Source organism: Thamnophis sirtalis, unplaced genomic scaffold (assembly GCF_051295495.1).
Source record: "Thamnophis sirtalis isolate CommonGarterSnake01/CBP01778 unplaced genomic scaffold, rThaSir2_p1.2 scaffold_2, whole genome shotgun sequence".
Classification (NCBI taxonomy): Eukaryota; Metazoa; Chordata; class Lepidosauria; order Squamata; family Natricidae; genus Thamnophis; species Thamnophis sirtalis.
Window position 1 is genome coordinate 29,557,744 of NW_028261382.1, and position 23,573 is coordinate 29,581,316.

General features: G+C 45.5%; 1 protein-coding gene across 4 annotated transcripts in view; it reads left to right on the forward strand.

Moving 5' to 3' along the window:
* Window positions 1-23,573, forward strand: part of SLC25A25 (solute carrier family 25 member 25) — a 51,846-nt gene that overhangs the window by 3,014 nt on the left and 25,259 nt on the right. The window contains exon 1 of one of the 4 annotated variants that reach the window (XM_087704641.1): window positions 14,122-14,541. The exons of 2 other annotated variants lie outside the window; for them this stretch is intronic. In XM_087704641.1, coding sequence (XP_087560767.1) covers window positions 14,317-14,541 — 225 coding nt within the window. In that variant the 5' untranslated portion in view covers window positions 14,122-14,316. Of the gene's footprint in view, window positions 1-14,121; window positions 14,542-23,573 lie in introns of those variants that run through there. One more of the 4 variants, XM_087704642.1, reaches the window with a different exon arrangement.

Sequence of the window (23,573 nt, forward strand, 5' to 3'; positions counted from 1 at the left end):
CCAGGCTGAACAAGCCAATGTAGGTAGTGATTTTGGTTTCTTGCCTGGAATTCCTTGTAGAGTTGTCAGTACATTTGCTTTCATCCATTCCTTGCGCTGTCCTTCCTTTATCTAGTTTTATTTTTCCATCCTCAACATGTTGATTGTAAGTTTACAAGGGGAAAAGAAGAGATCTGTCAGGAATGGTTTCTGCTTGAGTAGGGGGGGGGGTTGGACTAGATGACCTATAAGGTCCCTTCCAACTCTATTCTGATTGATTGATTCAGTCTAGAAATAAGGTGGAATTTTAAGGAAGGAGTCAAGCTATTCTCCAAAGCACCTGAAGGCCAGACAAGGAATAATGGATGGAAACTGATCAAGGAGAGATTCAACCTTGAAACAAGGAGGAACTTTCTGACGGAGAACAATTAACCCATGAGACAGAAGTTTCCTTCGGAAGTTGTGGGAGCTTCATCCCTGGAAGCTTTTAAAAGATTGGACTGCCATTTGTCAGAAATGCTTGAGGGGGGGGGGGTGGACTAGATGACCTATAAGGCTCCTTCCAACTCTGTTAATCTGGATCTAAAAAAAAACAACCCCAGAAGAAAAGGCATTGACTTGCAAATCTTCTTGGTTTTTTTTCTTTTCTGCTTGTATGTCACACACACCCTTTTCCTTGTTTCTTTTCCTTCCCTTAATGTCCTATTTTTATTGTTTCTTTGCATTTTATATAATAAAGGCAAAATTTGATAATGACAACATGGCAATCTTAAAAGTTTGTGAAGGTGTGTGTCTTGATCCATTGATTACTGTATAAAATGCACGTACATCACTAGTGTTAAGTAAACAACGATGTGTCCAGCTGGCTTTCTGCCTCCTTCCTCATGATATGATTCATAATCAGTTACGTTTTTGGCTAATGCAAAGAAAAAGTTGATAGGGAAGCCTTTGTGTGGTGAGCATTGGCGTCGCCACCTTTCCAACTGCGTAAGCCTGAACTTAGAAAAACCAGAATCTTGTCCCAATAGACTTAGCAACCATTCCTCTCACCAAGTTAACTGTCATTGTGAACTAGGTTTCTGACGTTTTGCAAAAGTGGATGGATAAATGGCCATTTCTGAGATTAACAAACCCAGCTGTAGAAAGGGGTGGTGGAGGGAGGTTTCCTTGCATAAATATGTCTCATTGAACCACTCACTATGCATTCACCAAAGCCTTATCCTGCCCCCTCTTCCCCTATCCCCCAATAAAGGCCTTCAAGGCGTTGCAGATTATTCAACATTTGTTGTTGTTAGTTGCAAAGTCTTGTCCGACCCATCGCGACCCCATGGACCACGTTCCTCCAGGCCTTCCTGTCCTCTACCATCCCCTGGAGTCCATTTAAGCTCACGCCGGCTGCTTCGGTGACTCCATCCAGCCACCTCAATCTCTGCTGTGCCCTTCTTCTTTTGCATAAGGCTCTTCTCCAGGGAGTCCTTCCTTCTCATCAGGTGGCCAAAGTCTTTGAGTTTCCTCTTCAGGATCTTCTAAAGTTCAGTCAGGGTTGATCTCCTCTAGGACTGACCAGTTGGATCGCCGTGCAGTCCAAGGGACTCGCAGGAGTCTTCTCCAGCATCAGAGTTCAAAGTCCTCCATTCTTTGCGCGCTCAGCCTTCCTTATGGTCCAACCTTCACAGCCATCCATTGCAACTGGGAAAACCACAGCCTTGACTAGACGCACTTGTGTTAGCAGGGAGATTACAGATACTGAATAAAACCTGCAAGGCAACTTCAAAAGGGCTTTTATTTGGGGAGTGGGAGATGGGTAGGAAAAGGGCCTGCTGCAGGCATAGTGGAGTGGTCCTCAGGACAGAAAAATACACGCAGCCCTTGACTTACAACTACAACTGAGCCCGAAATTGCTGAGTGAGACTGTGGTGAAGTGAGTTCTGCTCTGTTTCGCCACCTTTCTTTGCTACAGCTGTTGAAGGAATCACCAGAGTTGTTAAGTAAACACGGTTGTTAAGTGAATCTGGCTTCCCCCTCAGAAAGTCACAAAAGGTGATCGCTTGACGTAAATGCGAGTCAGTTGCCAAAGAAGCCAAACTTCGATCCTGTGACACAGGGATGGCCCCGAGCCACCGTTTTCAGTGCCCTTGTAACTTTGAATGGCCACTAAGTGAACCGTCACAAGTCAAGGACTGCCTGTACTGGGAGGTAAGCCCGTTCCTTATCCCTGTGTGTAAATATATGCCCTCTTCAATCATTCCTTTTGTTTGCTGTAGTTTTGATACGATTGCTTAGGCATCGGATGGTCTTGGCACAAAGTTCGGCCCTTGTCAAACAAGCTGAATTTATGCACCCTTGTTTGTTTTGGACAATTGCCCCCCACTGTTCAACCTTTGTGTTGGCTTATCAGATGTGGCAGCCCCGAGTGGCGTCTGGGACGGTTGGCCAGGGTCCATTTCCAAGTTACCTTTCACACGGTGGAATCTATTGCTGGCACAGAAAAAGTTCTCCAGAACTTCCTCATCAAGAGGTGGAGTTCAAGTGCCTTCAGACGTTGTGGGAGCTGCAACACTGGAGGTCTTTAAGAAGAGACTGGGCAGTTACTTGTCTGAAAGGGTCTAGGCTCTTCCTGCTACAGCAGGGGGTTGGACTAGAAGACCTCCAAGGCCCCTTCCAGCTCTGTTATACTCTGTACTCTGTATTTCCTTGTGATTTCCGTGATGGCTAATCTTTTTTTTTTAAGTTTTTATTGTTTTTATTAAAGGAAAAAACACACACACAAAATCATCTTTCATTACATTTTGTAGAAAGCGTATCCATTTGTACAGGTACATTTCATGCGTTTCTTCCACAATCACATATATTTCATTCAGTTTAAATTGTACATTTTAGAATTTATATATTTTACTATCACTGTACCACCATTTTCATTTAATTGGGTTTTAAGGACACAGCCACCTACTGGCATTTTTCCCCCCCAGTCTCAATGAATCTGCCGTAGCTTTACATCTTTATAACTAATTCTAGAAAAAAGTCGGTTAAAGAGATATCTAACAGTCCCACTCCCTTCCCCGCCCCCAAACTCACAAATTGACACTTATGTCCATTTTACTTTTACTAGTACATCGCACCTGCTTGTATCATTAAATATTATCCATTAACATTTCTTTGTTATTATTGTAGTTAGCTAGAGATTATTTATTTTTCTCACCTCTCCTCTCCATAGGCCCGAAAGAGATTTACCTTTATAAACAGAAATGTATTAATAAGTGTTAACAAAATAACCATTTAAAATCTAAAACAGTCTAAAAGATATTGACATTTCTAATTAATAATCACCAAAAGTATGCATTAACATTTCCTTATTATAGTTAAAAGAAAAAACCAATTGTTTGCTATTTATATCACTTCTAATCTTTTTGTTGTCATGTGCCTGCAGCCATAATGCAATGCACATGCAACCCCCCCCTTCCCCGTGCATGTGCCCTGCCCCCCCTCACCCATTTTGGGCTTCCAGATTGGTGCAGGAGGTTTTCCAGGCCCAAAATGGGGCATGGCGGCAAGGCCCCAAATTGCAATGCAAGCATCCCCAGCGTGAACCTCTGTGCATGCACGCATGCCCCCCGCATGAGCTCCGTCCCTTGCACATGTGTGGCAGAGACCCAAAGACCAGCTGGCCGCTGGGAGGTGTGCACGCATGCGCGGTTGAGCTGGGTTGGAGCGATGGCTGATGTGCCCGCAGAGACCATAGGTTTGTCATCATGGGACTTTTTTTATTTTATTTACAAACATGTAAAACACACACACACAAAACTTAGAAATACACCACATTTACACAATACAACATGGACAGGAGTTTCCTGTTCTTTCTAATAGCAATTATCAATCGATACCGCTCACCTTATATGATTTCCCCTTCTATTGTATTTCATTTGGATTTCACCATTCTTAACCCTCTTATTTTACTCATAACTATTATTTTTTGAGTTTTGTTATATTACTTCATTGATTCTTGTTTCTTTCCTCCATCCACCTATTCCATTTATCCCATATCTGGTAGAATTCTGATTCTTCTTTTCCCTGGATTTCTTTAGTTTGTCCATTTCAGCACAATCCATAACCCTTCTTATTATTTCATCTTCGCTTGGAGTTAATTTCTTTTTTCCATTTCTGGGCAAAGGCAATCCTTGCCGCTGTAATTATATGTTGTATTAAAATCTGGATTTCTTTTTTTTTGTATTTTGCAGACATTATTCCTAATTAAAAAAACTTCAGGTTTCCATTCTATTTTAACCCCTGTTATTGCCTCCAGCCATTTTTTGATCCTTTTCATGGGACTGTATTGAAGTAGGGAAAATACTTAGGGACAGAGAGTTGCATCTGACCATATACTGCATTCCGGTATGTGGTGAGTAATACGTTTTCTGACTTTTTTCTCCCACGAACTCAGTCTCTGCGTATTGCTTTTATCCCACTCTTGTCTGGTTTATAAAAAGAAGAAAGCAATTAAAAATAGCACGGAAAGGAAAATGAGCTAAACAAAAGAAATTTATATTTAGGCTTGGCTGCCCTTCTGATTCTGTGCCAAACCACTTCTTTGTCACGAGTATTTAATTTTCATTCCTGACTGACAGTTCGTGCTTCCTCTTCTGTGAACGCCGGACCGGTTGCAAAGAGCAAGCTTAAACACCACCGTGGCGGGAATACAGTGCAAACAATGTCATTCTTGCTGCCAAGAATATTTAATCTTTTGTGAGCCAACGGTAGCATGTCTTTCTTGGCTTCAAGTACGACTCGGATATCTGAAATCTGATCTGCCTGGCTTTGTCCAAATTCGAGCAGCGATTTCTTTCCCGAAAGCATCCACGGGTTGATTTTAATATAATTTTTGGAGGGGCCAATACTCTCGGGGGAAACCCCAAGGTGCTTCTGAGCTTGTGTGTCTGAGTTTGTGTGTCTGAGTTTGTGTGTCTGAGTTGTTGTTCCTAAGAGCTTCTGCTCTTAGGCACAACAACTTCCTTGTTTTTGCTCTGAAGACGTTTCGCTTCTCATCCAAAGAAGCTTCTTCAGCTCGAATCTTCTTGGATGGGAAGCGAAACGTCTTCAAAGAAAAACCAGAAAGTCCCATTCCTTCTTCAAAAAAAGTGCACTTGGGACAACCATGACCTGGATGACTGAGAATCTCCACAGACTATCAGGGAAATACCTCAATTTATAGCAGGCCTAAGGAGTTGCTGATCTTAAGGCCCTGCTATTCCTTTTTGTTGGCCAGACAGATTTAGCTATTAGGAGTTATTCAGTAAAATGTCTATGGAAATTCTCAGTCATCCAGGTCATGGTTGTCCCAAAGGCGCTTTTTTTCAAGAAGCAATGGGATTTTCTGGGGGTTTTTTTGAAGACATTTCGCTTCCCATCTAGGAAGATTCTTCAGCTCTGAAGAAGAGCTGAAGAAGAGATGGATGAGAAGTGAAACATCTTCAAAAGTCTAGTGAAGAGAAGGACCAGGGGAGACAGGATAGCAGCCTTTCAATATTTGAGGGGCTGCCACAGAGAGGATTGGGGTCAAGCTATTGTCCAAAGCACCTGAAGGCCGGACAACGAATAATGGATGGAAACTGACCAAGGAGAGATTCAACCTAGAAATAAAGAGAAAAATTTCTGACAGTGAGAAACAATCAACCCATGGAACAGAAGTTTCCTTTGGAAGTTATGGGAGCTTCATCCCTGGAAGCTCTCAAGAAGAAACTGCACTGCCATCAGTCAGAAATGGTGTAGAGTCTCCTTGGTTGTGGGGGTGGGTGGGACTAGATGACCTCCCAGGTCCCTTCCAACTCTGTCTTCAAAGAAAAAACAGAAAGTCCCGTTGCCTCTTGAAAAAAAAAAAAGCAACTACTTCAGCAAGATTTGAAGGCCTCCATTTCCCTACTTTTGAGCTGTGTGGGGAGGACGAAGAGAAAATAGTGTGCTTCATTTGTAGCGCCCGCTGTTAAAACCATAATGTGAAATCATCCATGTTACGTTGACAGCCCAACATGCTTGTGATGACATTCTGGCAGTGAACGTTTGTGTCAGCTACACACTTGTCCCGTGAATGTTATTTCGGCTGCCTGGGGATTGATCCATCCTTGGCATTACAAATTTCTTTTTACTCTGGTTTAAAGAGATCCATGTTAGCCTGGTACATAAAAACTACCTTTCTGCTTCTGTATTTATAGCCAACGAGTCTGCTTTCAACGCTTGTCTTTGCAAGAGTGCCTGTCATATCAAGGGGCATTTTTGTTTCCTCCTTTAGCCTGTCATGCTTTTTCATCTCTCCTTGACTGACAGCTTCCTCTGGCTTTTCATCTTTTCTCCCGCAGGGCTGATGAAACCTCTCTTCCCTCTCTTCTCGGGACGAGAGCCCAGCCTCTGAATTCTTCTACTTCTTCTCGTCTGTCCAACAGAGCGAGGCCCGTTGAGTCTCAAGGCGGCTGCGACGAACCGGTGCATTTCGAGATGTCCCACCTCTGAGGTCCTGGACTACCCAGGGAATTTTGGCTGAATTATTGTCATTGTGCGTGCAAGCAGAATGTTAGAACGACATACAGGAAATTCCGCCTGGGATAACAATATGCCACTTTGCAGTGCTTTTACAGCCCTCTCTAAGCAGTTTACAGAGTCAGTCTTTTGCCCCCAACAATCTGGGATCCTCATTTGACCATCCTCAGAAGGATGGAAGGCTGAGTCAATCTTGAGCAGGTCAGGATTGAACACCTGACAGTGGGCAGAGTCAGCCTGCAATACTGCATTCTAACCACTTCGCCACCATAGGAAGGAAGGAAGGTAGGAGAAAAGGGAAGGAGAGAAAGAAGGAAGCAATAGCACTTAGACTTATATACCGCTTTGCAGTGCTTTTACAGCCTTCTTTAAGCAGTTTACAGAGTCAGCCTTTTGCCCCTAACAATCTGGGTCCTCATTTGACCCACCTCGGAAGGACGGAGGACTGAGTCAACCTTGAGCCGGTGAGATTCGAACTGCCAAATTGCAGCTAGCTGTCAGCTGAAAGTAGCCTGCAGTACTGCACTCTAACCATTGTGCTACTGTGGATATAGATAGGTAGGTAGGTAGGTAGGTAGGTAGGTAGACAGACAGACAGACAGACAGACAGACAGACAGACCAATAGCAGTAGCATTTAGACATATACTGTGTCACAGTGATTTTACAGCCCTCTCTAATCGGTCTCCAGTGTCAGCCTCTTGCCCCCAACAATCTCATCCTGGACTTGGCCGGATTATTTTCATTTTGCGTGCAACCGGTCGTTAGAGCAGTATGCAGGAAGTCCTCGACTTAACAACCGCAATCAAGCCCAGGATTCCTCTCCTTAAGCGAGTTTCGTCCCGTGTTACGACTTTTCCTGCTGCGGTTTTCCAGAGAATCACTGCGGTTGGTAAGTCGGTTAAGTGAACCTGACTGCCTCCGCTGACTTCTGCTTGCGAGGTGGTCGCCAAAGGGGGAAGAAGAATCAAGTGACCTTGGGGATGCAGCCATTACGTGATTGTGGGGATGACACAAACGTTCCTCGGTCCTGTTTTTCAGTGTCATCGTAAACTTTGAATGGTCACTAAATTGAACTGTTGTAAGTCGAGGATTTCCCTCAGTAAGTCCGAGAGAAACGTCCATGATGAGGACTTTGAACCTGGTATTTCATCTTTTAGTTACACATCGGGCACTTTGGAATATTGTGGGCCCTTAACAAATTAACAGAGTTGGAAGGGACCCGATTGGTCATCTAGTCCAACCCCTTCCAAAGCAGGAGGCCCTACCCTATTTCTGACAGACAACAGTCCAGTCTCTTCTTGAAAGCTCCCAGGGATGAAGCTCCCACAACCTCTGAAGGCAACTTCTGTTCCAGAGGTTGGTTGATCACACAGTCCGAAAATTCCTCCATATTTCTAGGTTGAATCTCTCCTTGATCAGTTTCCATCCATTATTCCTTGTCTGGCCTTCGGGTGCTTTGGAAAACAGCTTGACCCCATCTCTCCTCTCTGGGATAGCCCCTCAAATATTGGAAGCTGTTATCATGTCTCTCCTGATCCTTCTCTTTCCTAGACTAGCCATGCCCAGTTCCTGTAACCGTTCTTCATATGTTTTAGCCTCCAGGCCCTTGATCATCTTAGATAGATTCAGTTTAACAGAGTTGGAAGGGACCTTGTAGTCCATCTAGTCCAGCCCCCACCCCTAGCTCCTCAAATATCGGAAGATTGCTATCTAGTCTCCCCTGGTCCTTCTCTTCCCTAGACTAGCCGGGCCCAGTTCCTGCAACCGTTCTTTGTATGATGTAGCCTCCAGTCCCCTCATCATCCTAGTTGCTCTTCTCTGCACTTTTTGTAGAATCTCAAAATCTCAATATCAGATTAACAGAGTTGGAAGGGACCTTGTAGGTCATGTAGTCCACCCCCCCCCCAAGCAGAAGACCCTACACCATTTCTGATAGAGAGCAGTCCAGTCTCTTCTTGAAAGCTTCCAGTGATGAAGCTCCCACAACTTCTGTTTCATGGGTTGATTGTTCTCTCTGTCCGAAAATTCGTCCTTATTTCCAGGTTGAATCTCTCCTTGTTCAGTTTCTATTCATTATTCCTTTTCCGGCCTTCAAGTGCTTTGGAAAATATGTTGATCCCCTCCTTTCTGTGGCAGCCCCTCAAATATTGGAAGCTGTTATCATGTCTCCCCTGGTCTTTCTCTTACTAGACATGTCCAGTTCCTGCAACCGTCCATCATATGTTTTAGTCTTGACGCCTTTGTTCATATTAGATTAATTCATATTAACAGAGTTGGAAGGGACCTTGTAGGTCATGTAGTCAACCCCCCCCCCCCAAGCAGAAGACCCTACACCATTTCTGATAGAGAGCAGTCCAGTCTCTTCTTGAAAGCTTCCAGTGATGAAGCTCCCACAACTTCTGAAGGCAACTTCTATTCCATGGGTTGATTGTTTCTCACTGTCAGAAAATTTTCTCCTTATTTCCAGGTTGAATCTCTCCTTGGTCAGTTTCCATCCATTATTCCTTGTCTGGCCTTCGGGTGCTTTGGACAATAGCTTGACCCCCCCTCCTCTCTGTGGCAGCCCCTCAAATATTGGAAGGCTGCTATCCTGTCTCCCCTGGTCCTTCTCTTCTCTAGACTGGCCATGCCCAGTTCCTGCAAATACGTTTTAGTCTCCAGTCCCCTAATGATCCTGGTTGCTCTTCTCTGCACTCTTTCCAGAGTCTCAACCTCTTTTTCTATAGTGTGGGGACCAAAACTGGATGCCATATTCTAAACGTAATCGTTTGACCTTGAGCAAAATGTCTCAGTATTATTTCACAATTATGTCAATGGCCGTTTCCATCTGCAAAATCTGCGCTGGTCATGAGAGCCAAGTTTTATTTCTGGTCCCTCCGCTCCAACCTTTGGACCTTAAACCAAGAGGCGAGGCATCCTGTTTTTCTTGGCAGCTTGTGGTGGTAGTTGCCCTGTTTCCAGAATTGTCTAGACTCACCAGAGAGGGACTCGGGCTTGTCCTGTAACTCCCCTGTACCCAGTGAATTGCTGGGAAAAATCTCCTATCAGGGCTGCTTCACTCTGCTTCAGTTGCAGGCTCCACCTATATACTGATAGTCCTCGGCTTACACGAGTTCATTTAGTGACTGCTCAAAGTCAACAACAGCACTGGGAAACAAAGGGGGACCTACGATCCTTTTTCAGAGTTATGCCCTTTGCAGTTTCCCCATGCAGATGTGATCAAAATCCAGACGCTTGCCAACGGATCCATATTTACGACGGTCAATGTGCGGCATGATCCCCATTTTGCGACCTTCTGACAAGCAAAGTCCACACGGAAGCCACTTAGCAACCCCGCGGCTAACAAACTGCAGTGGTTCGCTTAACAAATGTGGCCAAGAAAGTCGTAAAACGGCAAAGCTCAATGAAGAAATTTCTCACTTAACAGCCGGGCTAGTAACTTAATCAGCCACAGCGATTCACTTAACAACGGAGGCAAGAAAGGCCGTAAAACAGGGCTCACTTAACAAACGTTTCTCTCAACAGCCGGGCTAGTAACTTATCAACGGCCAATTCACTTAACAACGGAGGCAGGATTGGTTATAAAAGGGGGCAAAACTCACAAATGTTTCACTTAACAACATAAATTTGGGACTCCATCATGGTCTTAAGTCGAGGACTTCCTGTAGGTTCCTGTTGGTGCCCACCAGAGCAATAGTAGATTTTCTGGATCTGTTGTGGAGCATTGGGACCATCTTTCCATTATGACATGAAAGGTGCTTTTTTTTTCCATTCTGATTTTAGTCATTGGGTTTATTTCTGATGTTCTCTTATGTTTCCATACGGCCTTGCAATACTTTTGAATCATTTTTGGTGTTTTGCTTGCGTGGAAAATGAATACTTTTTTGCGTTCTCTTTGGGAACAAAGCTACATAGTAAAGACCCAAAAGAAGGTTGTGTTGCTTGGAGGGCAAGTTAGCACAATGGAAGGATTGTGTGTGGCGTTGCCGTTTTAGAAAGTTAACCGAAAAACAAACGTATTACAGAGAGGCTCCCCTTCGCTTTGTGATGCATTTGCTTGGTCTGATGTCAGGTTCTTGCCTTTATTTGTGTCAGAAGCGCCCACAAATTATAACCCTTCAACCCAGAGCAATTAAAGCAGGTATAAAATAGGTCATTGCACTGTAGCTCAGGTAAAAAGTATGTGCAAATAAATAGGATTAAAACTAAGTGACATTCATTCAGTATTGAGCCACATCGACAGCATTTTCTCTCCCCGGCGTGAGTTCTTCCTCCATATGTCATGAAGGACATTGTATGCGCTATGGATTCTTCTTCTCCACATTCACACAGCCTATCTTCTATTAGGAACCTCCCCCCCTCTCCTTTTTTTTAAAGATTATCCTTTGGCTTTTCTATCCTGGCATGCAGGAACTCATAAAAACCTAGGGAATAGAATAGACAGTAGAGTAGAGAATAGAATAGAGTAGAGTAGTTGGACCTTGGAGGTCTTCTAGTCCAGCCCGCTGCTCATTCAGGAAACCCTATATACCATTTCAGACAAATGGTTATCCAACATCATCTTATAAATGCCCAGTGTTGGAGCATTCACAACTTCTGGAGGCAAGTTGTTCCACCGATTAATTGTTCTATCTGTCAGAAAATTTCTCCTTAGTTCTAAGTTGCTTCTCTCCTTGGTTAGTTTCCACCCATTGCTTCTTGTCCTGCCTTCGGGTGCTTTGGAGAATAGCTTGACTCCCTCTTCTTTGGGGCAGCCTCTGAGATATTGGAAGACTGATATCCTGTCTCCCCTAGTCCTTCTTTTCATTAAACTAGACATACCCAGTTCCTGCAACCATTCTTCATATGTTTTAGCCTCCAGTCCCCTAATCCTCTTTGTTGCTCTTCTCTGCACTCTTTCTAGAGTCTCCACATCTTTTTTACATCGTGGCGACCAAAATTAGATGCTGTATTCCAGGCGTGGTTTTATGCAGAACGGAGTAAAAGAAATCTTAACTGGCTAGCCTTCCCTTGAAGATGGATGTGTCATGAAAGGAAAACGTTGTGAATTAGGGCAGAAAGAGAGAACTCTTGTGGAACAAGTTTTCTTTGATCTTCGTGCTAACTCGTCATGTCATTGTTAGTATAAATTAGGAAGCAAATATATCTACATCCATCCATCCATCCATCCATCCATCCATCCATCCATCCATCCATCCATCCATCCATCCATCCATCCATCTATCTATCTATCTATCTATCTATCTATCTATCTATCATCCACCCATCCATCCAAGGGTTGGACAAAGGGTTCTCCAATCTCTTCTTAAAAACATCCAGCGAAGTTTTATATGAGTTTAACCTGGTTCTAAATCTTCTTTAAAACTTCCAGTATTTGAGGGGCTGCCACAAAGAAGAGGGGGACCAGCTATTCTGCAAACTCCCCAGAGGCAGGACAAGGAGCAACGGATGGCAACTAAATCAAGAAGAGAAGCAGCTTACAATACAATATCAGAGTTGGAAGGGACCTTGGAGGTCTTCTAGTCCAACCTCTGCTTAGGCTGTACTGCTTCAGACAAATGGTTATCCAACATCTTCTTAAAGACTTCCAGTGTTGGGGCATTCACAACTTCTGGAGGCAACTTCAGTTCCACTGATTAATTGTTCTCACTGTCAGGAAATTTCTCCTTAGTTCTAGATTGATTCTCTCCTTGATTAGTTCCCACCCATTGCTTCTTCTTCTACCCTCAGGTGCCTTAGAGAATAGTTTGACTCCCTCTTCTTTGGGGCAGCCCCTGAGATTTTGGAAGACTGCTATCATGTCTCCCCTAGTCCTTCTTTTCATTAAAAGAAGGAATTAATGAGAAATTTCCTGACCGTTAGAACAATTAAATCAATGGAACGATTAATTAAGAAGTTGTGAGTGCTCCATCACTGTCAGTTTTTAAGAAGAGATTGGGCAGCCCTTTGCCTGAAATGATACAGGGTCTCCTGCTTGAGCAGGGGGTTGGACTAGAAGACCTCCAAGGTCCTTTCAACTATTACTCCGTTACTTTCGGGGAGTGTTGTGCCAAAGAATCCTTTGCTCTGTTACTACTTCGGGAAATTGAAGGACGAAACCAGTGAGAGAAGTCAGCCCCTTCCTTTCACGACCTGTCTGTTTCGACTTAAGACGGGCCTAACCAGGTTTAACGGATATAAAATGGCAACAGAAGGTGGAATTCTTGGTTTTGATGCCACCAGAGACGGGCAGCTCCTTGGGCTTTTTATCACGTCAAAAGCAGAAACATACCATTCGGGACACTTATCTAATCTGTCCCTTCACATGGCCAGGCTGCCTTTTGAAGTCTGCATCTTGAAACTGAATTCTCCTCTGGATGTACGATTCCACCCCCAGAATCTGGGTCTGATTTGGCCTTTTATTTGTCTTGAAGGGTGGGGGAGCAGGCTATAATTGAAATGCTTGTGATAATCTGCTGGAAACAGAGGCAATAAGGAGGATAGGGTAGCCAAAATACTCGCCTTTCTGTTTCCCGGATTCCTGTCTGGGTAGGATAGGGCTCGAGAAAGTGGCCCATTTTTAACCAATAAAGGAGAATTATTTGTAGCCCAAGGTTGAGCCGAGGGGGTTCCTTGGTGGTTTTCTTGCAGATGTTTCTATGTAAGATCTTTTTTTGGGGGGGGGATTTATTTGGCAAGGAGGGAAAAAAGCTTAAAACAAGACTGAAAAGGTTGCAAGAATCCAAAAATAAATAGGATTTTTTTCTCCACCTCGTGCATTTTTTTTTGGGGGGGGGGGGACAAGTCTCTTCTTCTTCTTCTTCTTCTTCTTCTTCTTCTTCTTCTTCTTCTTCTTCTTCTTCTTCTTCTTCTTCTCTTCCTCCTCCTCCTCCCTCTCCCTCTCCCCCTCCTCCTCCTCCCTCTCCTTCTTCTCCTCCTTCTTCTTCCTCCTCCTCCTCCCTCTCCCTCTCCTTCTTCTTCTCCTTCTTCTTCTTCTTCCTCCTCCTCGTCCTCTTCTTCCTCTTCCTCTTCTTATTCTTCTCCTCCTCCTCCCTCTCCTTCTTCTCCTCCTCCTCCTCCTTCTTCTTCCTCCTCCTCCCTCTCCCTCTCCTTCTCCTTCCCCTTCTTCTTCTTCTTCTTCTTCTTCTTCTTCTTCTTCTTCTTCTTTTTCTTCCTCCTCCTCGTCCTCTTCTTCTTCTTCCTCTTCTTATTCTTCTCCTCCTCCTCCTCCTTCTCCTTCTCCCTCCACTCTCTCAAGTGACCCTCCCTGGGCCGTGCAGCCTCCTAGACCGAGGTCGCCGTCTGCAACCAGAAAAAGTGTCCAGTCACAGGCTCTTCTGATTGGCCCGAGGCGGCTGGTTTGAATAATGAACCTGTTAGTGTTGGGTGCGTCGATTGGCCAGGCCCTGCTGCAGTGAGAATGCAGGCTGGATCATTGGGGCTGCTGCTTGTGCTCCTTTTGACGTGCTTTGTGTTGGGGGGGAGGAGGAGGACGCTTCCCCGGCTAATCCTGCAGCTGGCAACGAGCACAGAGCTCCCATCCTTCTGGCCAAAGGAGAGAGACTTCTGCGCAGGCTTCGCGCGGCAGACAGCATCCTTCCTTCCTCCCTCCCTCCCTCCCTCTCTCTGTCTCTCCTTGAATGAACTACTTGTGAGTCCAGGCACGACAACACTGCCAGCATTTTCAAAAGCAGGCAGGCAGGCGGGCACTGCAACCGCAACATGAGCCGGGTGTGAAGCTTCCCGTGGCAGGACCGATTCCTCCTCCTCTTCCTCGCGCATCCTTCCCGGTCCGGCTGAGAGAGCCTCTCCCTTCGCCAAGGGATTAAGGGATGCTGTCGTCCTTCTGGCGTCTCTTCTCTTCTTTCTTTCTAAATGCTGGGTGTGAAGGCCCCGCGAAGGAGGATGCGGCCAAGGAAGAAGCCCCACTTCCCCACCCCGGGGACCCCCAAGCGCCAAAGATGCCCCAAAAGTTGCACAACGGCAAAGAGGCCGATCCCTCGGAGAGGAGGCCGACCATTCTCCTGGTGGTTGGGTCCGCCGAGCACTTCACAGAGGTAACGTTTCTTAGGCAGACTTCTCCTCCCGCCCTCCCCCCCCCCACGTGACTGGGACCTGTTGGGGTGGGTTACAAGAGGGTGGGGCAAGGAGCCTCCAGGGGGGGCTTCGGAAAAGCCGTTTGGGGAATGGGAGCCTTGGTTACAGTATCGCTGAGGAATAAAAAACACACCCGCCAAGAAGTTTCAGTCGGCGTGATGCAACTCTCCTGCTGATATTCACGCTCCATCTGCAATCCTTGCATCGCTCGGCTTAATCTACCGAAGGCCGATAACAGCAATAGACTTGATAGCCTAAGTGGAGGTTTTCAATAATAGCTCTTGACAAGGAGTTTTGTCTTAACTTAGGATCTCATGGCATTGTGTGTGAGATTCCCTCGGATTCCGCGTGGATCTCTCGGTGCTCTCCAGTTGCGTTTGTCTCAAGGAGAGCCGAGAATCCCGCGTCCAGGGGACCGAAAAAAGGATTTTCAATTAGGGGAAATTGCAGCCTCGCCGCTTGGTTTTGTGCCGCGGTCAAATCGATGGTTGATGCCCTCAGGAGGGCAGCGAGTCTTGGAAAAGCTGCCTCCGTTCATTGGTGCAAGAGAATACATTTATTATTATTTTATTATTATTTTTAAAGTTAGCTCTCTTGTTAAATATGTAAAAACCAAAGGGGTCTTTCTGTCTATTGGCAAACTCAAAAGTTCGCCCTGGTCTCCAGTTTGGAAGCCGGATCCGGCCACTTGGTACAAGCGAACAGTGAACATATACACCGAAGTATGACCCCCCCCAAATATTGCTGGATTAAAATTTTAACGTGCCAGAAAGGAGGTTGATCATGGGGAGACTGAACTTGTAGTATACGTACAGTAGAAGGTTTAGGTAGGAGGTGGGCGGGGCAGGTTTAAAAAAAATGAGGAAAGAGAATAGAATAGGAGAAAGAATAGAATTAGAATAGAATAGGAGAAGGAATAGAATAGAATAGAATTAGAATAGAATAGGAGAAGGAAAAGAATAGAATTAGATTAGACTAGACTAGGAGAAGGAATAGAATAGAATTAGAATAAAATAGGAGAAAGAATAGAATTAGAATAGAATAGGAGAAGGAATAGAATAGAATTAGAATAGAATAAGAAAAGGAATAGAATAGAATTAGAATAGAATAGGAAAAGGAATAGAATAGAATAGAAGGAATAGAATAAGAATAGAATAGAATAACAGTTGAAAGGGACCTTGGAGGTCTTCTAGTCCAACCCCTTGCCTAGACAGGAAATTCTATACCATTTCAGACAAATGGTTATTCATTGAATGTGCTAAAATTTCTCACACCTTATAGGAAAGATGGAGGAGAGGATGGAGAGATAGGTAAGAACTGGGGGGGGGCAGGGACGGTGTGTGCTTAATGTAGAAAAGGAGAATGTATTTACTTCTTCAGTTCTTTCTCTCCTACAAATATACAAGAAAGAGAATAATGAATCAATGCTACCACCTGGATCGCTTCTTTTAATACTGGGGCGGGAGGGGGGCACATGTGGAGGTGGGTTTCATTTGTGCCGCGTCTAGAACAAATAATAAACCCTTCCTATTTTAGGCATCCATTGAAATCGATGCAGGTAAAAGAATGCCGTCCGAAGAAGCTGGCATTTCCCTCCCAAAATGTCCAGCTTTGTATAACAACAAGGCTACCTGAATTTAAAGAATGGAGGCAAACTGGTTTTCAGGTGTTCATTTGGCTTGATAAGGATCTCCAGATTTACAAAGGAAGGGCGATGAGGAGAATAAGAACAGAGGGAAAATGCCAAAGGAAGGTTTCAAGTTGCCGAACTTTTGTTCTAGAGAAAGAGCTTGAATATTGATTTTGAAATGCCTGTAAGGCGAAGGTCACACCAGGAAGAAAGAAATGGATTGCCGCACAATCTTTTAGATCAGTTCCACGGAGCAGGTTGAAAAGCTGGAGTATCTCACGCTGCCGGCTTACGACAGTAGCAAAGGCAGGAGCTGGCACGGTTAATGGTTTCTAAGGTTGCGCTTACTCCCTTGTGAGCCGAGGTTAAACATTTTCCACCTCCCCGCCTCCGGGAGCTTTCCTTAGCATCTTTCCCCCTTTATCAGGGACCCCAAGAATCTTATCAACATTCAGGGTTGTCCTTCCTCTTTGTGCAATCCGAGAATGCAAAGTCTAAAAAAAGAAGAAGAAGAGAGAGAGAGAAGCAGTTTTAAAAAGGGTCTTACATAGGTAGGAGTGAAGTCAAAAGTTGGGGGCATTTGCCTTGCTGTTCTGATGAAGAGTTCTTCAAACTTTGGGATGACGGAAGTTAGTCTTTGAGTCTCTTCTTCAGGATCTAGCCTTCTAAAGAGCAGTCAGGGTTGATCTCCTCTAGGACTGACCGGTTGGATGGCCTTGCAGTCCAAGGGACTCACAGGAGTCTTCTCCAGCACCAGAATTCAAAGGCCTCCATTCTTTGGCGCTCAGCCTTCCTTATGGTCCAACCTTCACAGCCATCCCTTGCAACTGGGAAAACCACAGCCTTCGCTAGCCGACTTTTGATTGGCAGGGTGATGTCTCTGCTTTTCAGTCTGCTGTCTAGATTTGCCATCGCTTTCCTCCCCAGGAACAAGCCTCTTTTAATTTCTTGGCTGCCATCCCCATCTATGGTGATCTTGCAGCCCAGGAAAATTAAACTGGTCCCTGCCTCCATTTCTTCCCCATCTATTTACCAGGAACTGAGCACCCCCTAATTTTTTTATGTAGCCTGACTGGTGCAAGAGAATCCAAAATCCATCTCACGATGGGGAGCGCGCATTGGGAAAGATGCAAATTTCCCGACTTGTTGGAGGGATCATTGTGCAAAAAGATGGCACACCAAGGAATTCCTGTCTACCTCTGTTGCTCCGTTGATTCAAAGGCCTTGCTTGAATGCCATTTTTTTGAGACCAAAGCATTCCTGCCTTGTTGCTGCTTCTTCCTTGGATACAGGATGTGCCGTATTTTTCGGAGTATAAGATGCACCTTTTTCCCTCAAAAAAGAGGCTGAAAATCTGGGTGCGTCTTATACACTGAATACACATGTTTTGCCTCCCGAAACCCCGCTCCCTTCATCAAAATGGCCATGCAGAGCCTGTATGAGGCTTTTAGAGAGCTCCTGGGGGCTGCGGAGGGCAGAAATAAGCAATGGCCACGGGCCATTTTTTGCTCAATTTCTCCCCCCCCCAGCCCCAGGAGCACTCTATAAGCCCCCTAAAGGCAATGCATACCCTTTTTTTGGGGGGGGATGAAAAACGAGCTGTTTTTGGGAGGTTTGCAGAATGGAAAAACTTTTTTAAAAATTTCCTCTTTAAAACCTTGGTGCGTCTTATACTCTGAAAAATTCAGTACTTGCTCTGAATTTGGCAACACCATAAAATGGCACAAACAGGGGAGGTATTGCTGCTTCGTATGTTGCCGGACAACTTCCCCACCAACTTTGTTCCCGAGCCTTAGTTTGTTGGTCTAGAATCAGGAGTGCTTCGGTTCCCACAATTCCTCTGGCAGTTCTCAGAAACATATTCCTTGTACCTGTTTTTTTTTTTTTTTTTAAACCCATCTTTTTATTACTTCCCCAAGTCTTAAAAAAAAAAAAATCTCACGGTTGCATTGAGTGTAGGTTCCCCACCCCCTTACCACTTCACTCGTTGTTGTTTTTACCCGGCGTTTGAAAGGTCATTTTAATTTTTAAATTTTGTCCCTGCTTGAGTCCATCTCGGGAAATTGGCGGGGGGGGTGTTCGTTCCTTTTAGAGGTTCCAAAGGAAGGCAACCCCCTTCTCCCCCCCCCCATTTGTTTGTGCTGCGGTGGTCACATCGGGAACAGATAATCCCAGTTCCAATTCGAGTGCCATAAAATTGCTTCACCCTTTTTTGAGAACAGAGGTGATATTTGCTGAGCAAGAAGGAAAAGCGTCTCCCCCCCCCCCCCTCTTTTGCCTGCCTGCCTGCACTGCAGCATCTGTTGATTTCAAGAGCCTCCTGTTTGTTCTCTCTTACTCTGCAAAACACACTCCTGGACCTTCCCAGGATTAGCAGATCCGATGCGGAGATGCTTCAGAAGCTCGGGAACAAACACTATTAATCAGTTCCATAGTCCACTTGGAGGTGATTTTGTTGACTTTCTCCCGTGAGCCAACTGGGGCACCTTGCTTCTATGGAACAAGATTTGCTCTCCTTTCCGCCCTCCTCCCAACTTGGTGAAATATTTCTTTTTTGGAAAAGTTTTTTTTACTGTTTTAATTGAACAAAAAAGAATCATCCTTCATTGCATCTTGCAGAAAGCGTGTCAATTGGTTGCAAATTAGTTTCATGCGTTTCTTGCACAATCATTACTTCATTCATCTTGAATTGTACATTTTAAATCAAAAATCTTTATGTATTTCACTATCAATGTACCACAATTCTCATTTAACTACAATTATTTAAACGCGCTTTTATCTGAAATCATTTGCATTTAAAGACACAACCGCCTACTGGCATTCCTTCGCAATTTCAATAAACCTCCAATAACATTACGCCTTTATAACATATTCTGAAAAAAAAAATCAATTAATAAGATAGCTAAGCATTTCACCAACTTGGTGAAATATTAATGGACAAGGGTTGGATCGGTGCAGCTTTCCTATTCAGAGCATCTCAGTTTGAAAGAGAGATTGATTTGTTTTTTCTTCTTATTTCCTTGCTGTTCTGCCCTGCCAGGTTTTCTTTTTACATGAAAAAACAAAGGCAGAAGCACAGATTATAGGCGAAACCTGGCTTGAACCCAATCACTGGGAGAGGACCATGGAGTCCTAGCGGACCAGCCCTTAAAAACAGTAGCCAGCCGTGTGCGGCAGCAGCCAAAAAGGCTAACACGATCCTGGGTTGTATGAACAGAGAGGTACAGAATCAAAATCATGTGGTGTGTTAGTACCGCTTTATTAAAACCTTAGTAAGGCTTCCACCCCTGGAATACGGCATCCAGTTTTGGTCCCCACATCACAAAAAACAAATGTTGAGACTTTGGGGGGGGGGGAAGTGCAGAGAAGAGCAACTAAGAGGATTAAAGGCCTGGAAACAAAAAAATATGAAAGAACGGTTGCAGGAATTGGGTTTGGCCAGTTTAGAGAAAAGAAGGAATAGGGGTGGGGGACATGATAGCAGTTATTATTTGAGGGGCTGCAATAAAAAAGAAGGGGTCCACATTTTCCAAAGCCCCTGAAGGCAAGACAAGAAGCAACGGATGGAAACTAATCAAGGAGAGAAGCAACTTAGAACTAAGGAGAAACTTCCCAACAGTGAGGGCAATTAACCAGTGGAACAGCTTGCCACCAGAAATTGTGGGTGCCTCCAACACTGGAGGTTTTAACGAAGAGATTAGATAACCATTTGTCTGAAGTGGTGTAGGGTTTCCTGCCTAAGCAGGCGGTGGGACTAGAAGACCTCCAGCTCGATTCTGATTCTGAGCCTTGATTTGAAGATGCTGTTTGTTTAACGGCAGGAGGGGGGTGGGGGGAATAATAGAACCCTTGGACATCTGTCCTTCCGTCCCTTCCCCCAGGGGCACCAGCTCTCTGCAACAAACTCCTTGCATCCGTTCCCTGGGAAATAAATCATGAGTCACTTTTCAAGAGATAGGAAAAGCAACATCTGTTGGGAGAGCCTGTATCATTTCCATAGAAATAGGTCACCTTGTGAGGGTTCCCTTCCCCCCCTTCCACAGCAAACATTTGTCCTGCATTAATAAGGTAAAGGTTCCCCTTGCACAGAGGTTTTGCTTCTCATCCAAGAAGCTTCTTCAGTTCTTCAGAAGGCAACTGGACTTTGCTTTTCCTTGAAGAGGTTTCGCTTCTCATCCAAGAAGCTTCTTCAGTTCTTCAGAAGGCAACTTGACTTTGTTTTTCCTTGAAGAGGTTTCGCTTCTCATCCAAGAAGCTTCTTAAAGTTCTTCAGAAGGCAACTGGACTTGGTTTTTCCTTGAAGAGGTTTCGCTTCTCATCCAAGAAGCTTCTTCAGTTCTTCAGAAGGCCACTGGACTCGGTTTTTCCTTGAAGAGGTTTCGCTTCTCACCCAAGAAGCCTTTTCAGATCTCCTGAAGGCGACTGGACTTTGCTTTTCCTTGAAGAGGTTTCACTTCTCATCCAAGAAGCTTCTTCAGTTCTTCAGAAGGCCACTGGACTCGGTTTTTCCTTGAAGAGGTTTCGCTTCTCACCCAAGAAGCTTCTTCAGTTCTTCAGAAGGCCACTGGACTCGGTTTTTCCTTGAAGAGGTTTCGCTTCTCACCCAAGAAGCTTCTTCAGAAGGCCACTAGACTTTGCTTTTCCTTGAAGAGGTTTCACTTCTCATCCAAGAAACTTCTTCAGTCAGAACTGAAGAAGCTTCTTGGGGGAGAAACAAAACATCTTCAAAGGAAAAGCAAGTCCAGTTGTCTTCCGAAGAACCGAGGAAGCTTCTTGGATGAGACCATCCTTGGCTGCAATTGCGTCGAATGCGACAGTTGAATTCAGCCCATGTCAAGGCAGCCTTGGAGAAAACAATGAAGTTTGTTTCTTTTCACAAGGACATAAAACCGAGGACAAACAGCCCCGTTGATAAGTGCTGATCGGTGGAGAATGGAGAAAGTCTGTAGAATTGTAATTTAGCACCACACAAAAAGCAACTTTTCAAGAAAGGAGGGTTTTTTTTGGTTGCCTTTCTCAACTGCAGGAAACTTTTCTCCTTGGCGAAGTGGACAATGCGTGCACTCCCCGTGACCCTCATGTGCACCCACCACGCATGTGTGCAACCCTTGCGATCGCACATCTGACCCCCCCACCTCCTGTGCATGCACGCATGACCCCCCCTCATGCAAGCGCTCCATCCCCCCCGTGGATGCGCACGCGCCTTCCGCCTGCACCCCACCCCCACGCATTGTGCAGCAGACACCTGCCAACTGCCTGGCCAGCGGGAGGTGCGTGCACATGCACGGAGGAGCTGAGCTGAGGTGACGGCTCGCGTGCCCACACGGAGATCTCTGCGTGCCACTTGTGGCATGGGTGCCATAGGTTTGCCCTCATGGTGTTAGTCCATTAGGCAACCGCTTTATAACCTCTTAACTTGGTTACCTAGCTGGAATCATTGGACAGGCTGAGGCTCAGGTGCGTCTTCCTTTAATGGCTCTTCCCTTTCTCCATTTTGCAAAGTTTGAGTTTCCACAACTTAGCTAGCAAAATCTTGGATGACTCGCAATTTCCTTCCTTCCTTCCTTCCTTCTTTCCTTCCTTCCTTCCTTCCTTCCTTCCTTCCTTCCTTCCTTCCTTCCTTCCTTCACCAGTGCAACAACTTGCCTTCAGAGGTTGTGCATGCTCTTACACTGGAGACGGAAGGACTGAGTCCACCTTGAGCAGGTCAGGATCGAACTGCTGGCAGTGGGCAGAATTAGGCTGCAGTACTGCATTCCAACCACGGTGATACCACCTTCCTTCCTTCCTTCCTTCCTTCCTTCCTTCCTTCCTTCCTTCCTTCCTTCCTTCCACTACTTAGACTTCTATACCGCTTCACAGTGCTTTTAAAGCCCCCTCTAAGCGGTTTGCAGAGTCAACCTCTTGCCCCCAACAATCTGGGTCCTCATTTGATCCACCTCGGAAGGACGGAAGGCTGAGTCAACCTTGAGCTGATCAGGATCAAACTCCTGGCAGTGAGCAGAATTAGGCTGCAGTACTGCATTCCAACCACTGTGATACCACGGTCCGTCCTTCCTTCCTCCTTCCTTCCTTCCTTCCTTCCTTCCTTCCTTCCTTCCTTCCTTCCTTCCTTCCTTCCTCCCTCCCTCCCTCCCTCCCTTCCTTCCTTCCCAAACCAGTGCAATGACTTGCCTCCAGAGGTTGTGCATGCTCTTACACTGGAGATTTTTAAAGGCGAGATTGGACTGAAGTAGTATAGGAGCTCCTGCTTGATCAAGGGGTTGGACTAGAAGATCTCCAAGGTCCCTTCCAACTCTATTATTCTGTTATTCTCCTGGGTTTTCCTGGAGGAGGATCGGTGAACCTATTCTCCAAAAGAGCTGAAGGCAGGACAAGAAGCAATGGATGGAGGCTAAACTTGAGAGAAGCAACCTAGAACTAAGGAGAAATTTCCTGACAGTGAGAACCATCAATTTGCCTTCAGAGGTTGCGGGTGCTCCAACACTGGAGGCTTTTAATAAGAGATTGGACAACCATTGGTCTGAAATGCTATAGGGTCTCCTGCTTGAGCAGGGGTGAGAGGCTGTGGCTCAGGGGCTAAGACGCTGATCTTGTTGATTGAAAGGTTGGCAGTTTGGCGGTTCGAATCCCCAGCGTCGCATAACAGAGTGAGCTCCCGTTCCTTGTCCCAGCTTCTGCCAACCTAGCAGTTCGAAAGCAGGTTAAAAAATGCAAGTAGAAAAATAGGGACCACCTTTGGTGGGAAGGGAACAGCGTTCTGTGTGTCTTCAGCATTGAGTCATGCTGGCCACGTGACCACGGAGACGTCTTTGGACAGCGCTGGGTCTTCGGCTTTGAAACGGAGATGAGCACCACCTCCTAGAGTCGGGAATGACTAGCAGATTATGTGCAATGGGAACGTTGACCTTCCTTGAGCAAGGGGTTGGACTAGAAGACCTCCAAGGTCTCTTCCACCTCTCTGTTACTCAGTTCTGTTCCTTACTCAGTACCAGGGTTATTCATTCAGCTTTTAGCCTTTCCAGAGATATAGACAACCTTCAGCCCAGCCTGGATTTGGCAACCCTCTTCTACCCCCCCCCATCTCTTCAGATTCCCTGTCTGCTGCATTTTCCTTTGAGATCAGGTTGCTACCCTCCCGCTGCAGCCAAGAACGCTACTTGAAAATGAATGTGCTTGCTGCACTGCGTTATATCCTGGCTTTGGGCTACCCAAGAGCAGCCTCCCCCCCGCCAGGCTTTTGAAGCCCCCCCCCCCCGCCTTCCCTCTTTGTTAGAAGCCAAGCGGAGCAAGAGAACTCGCGTTAAGGAACCTGGCTGGTTGGGGATTCTGGAGGGGGCAGCCGAGGCTGAAAAGCGACAT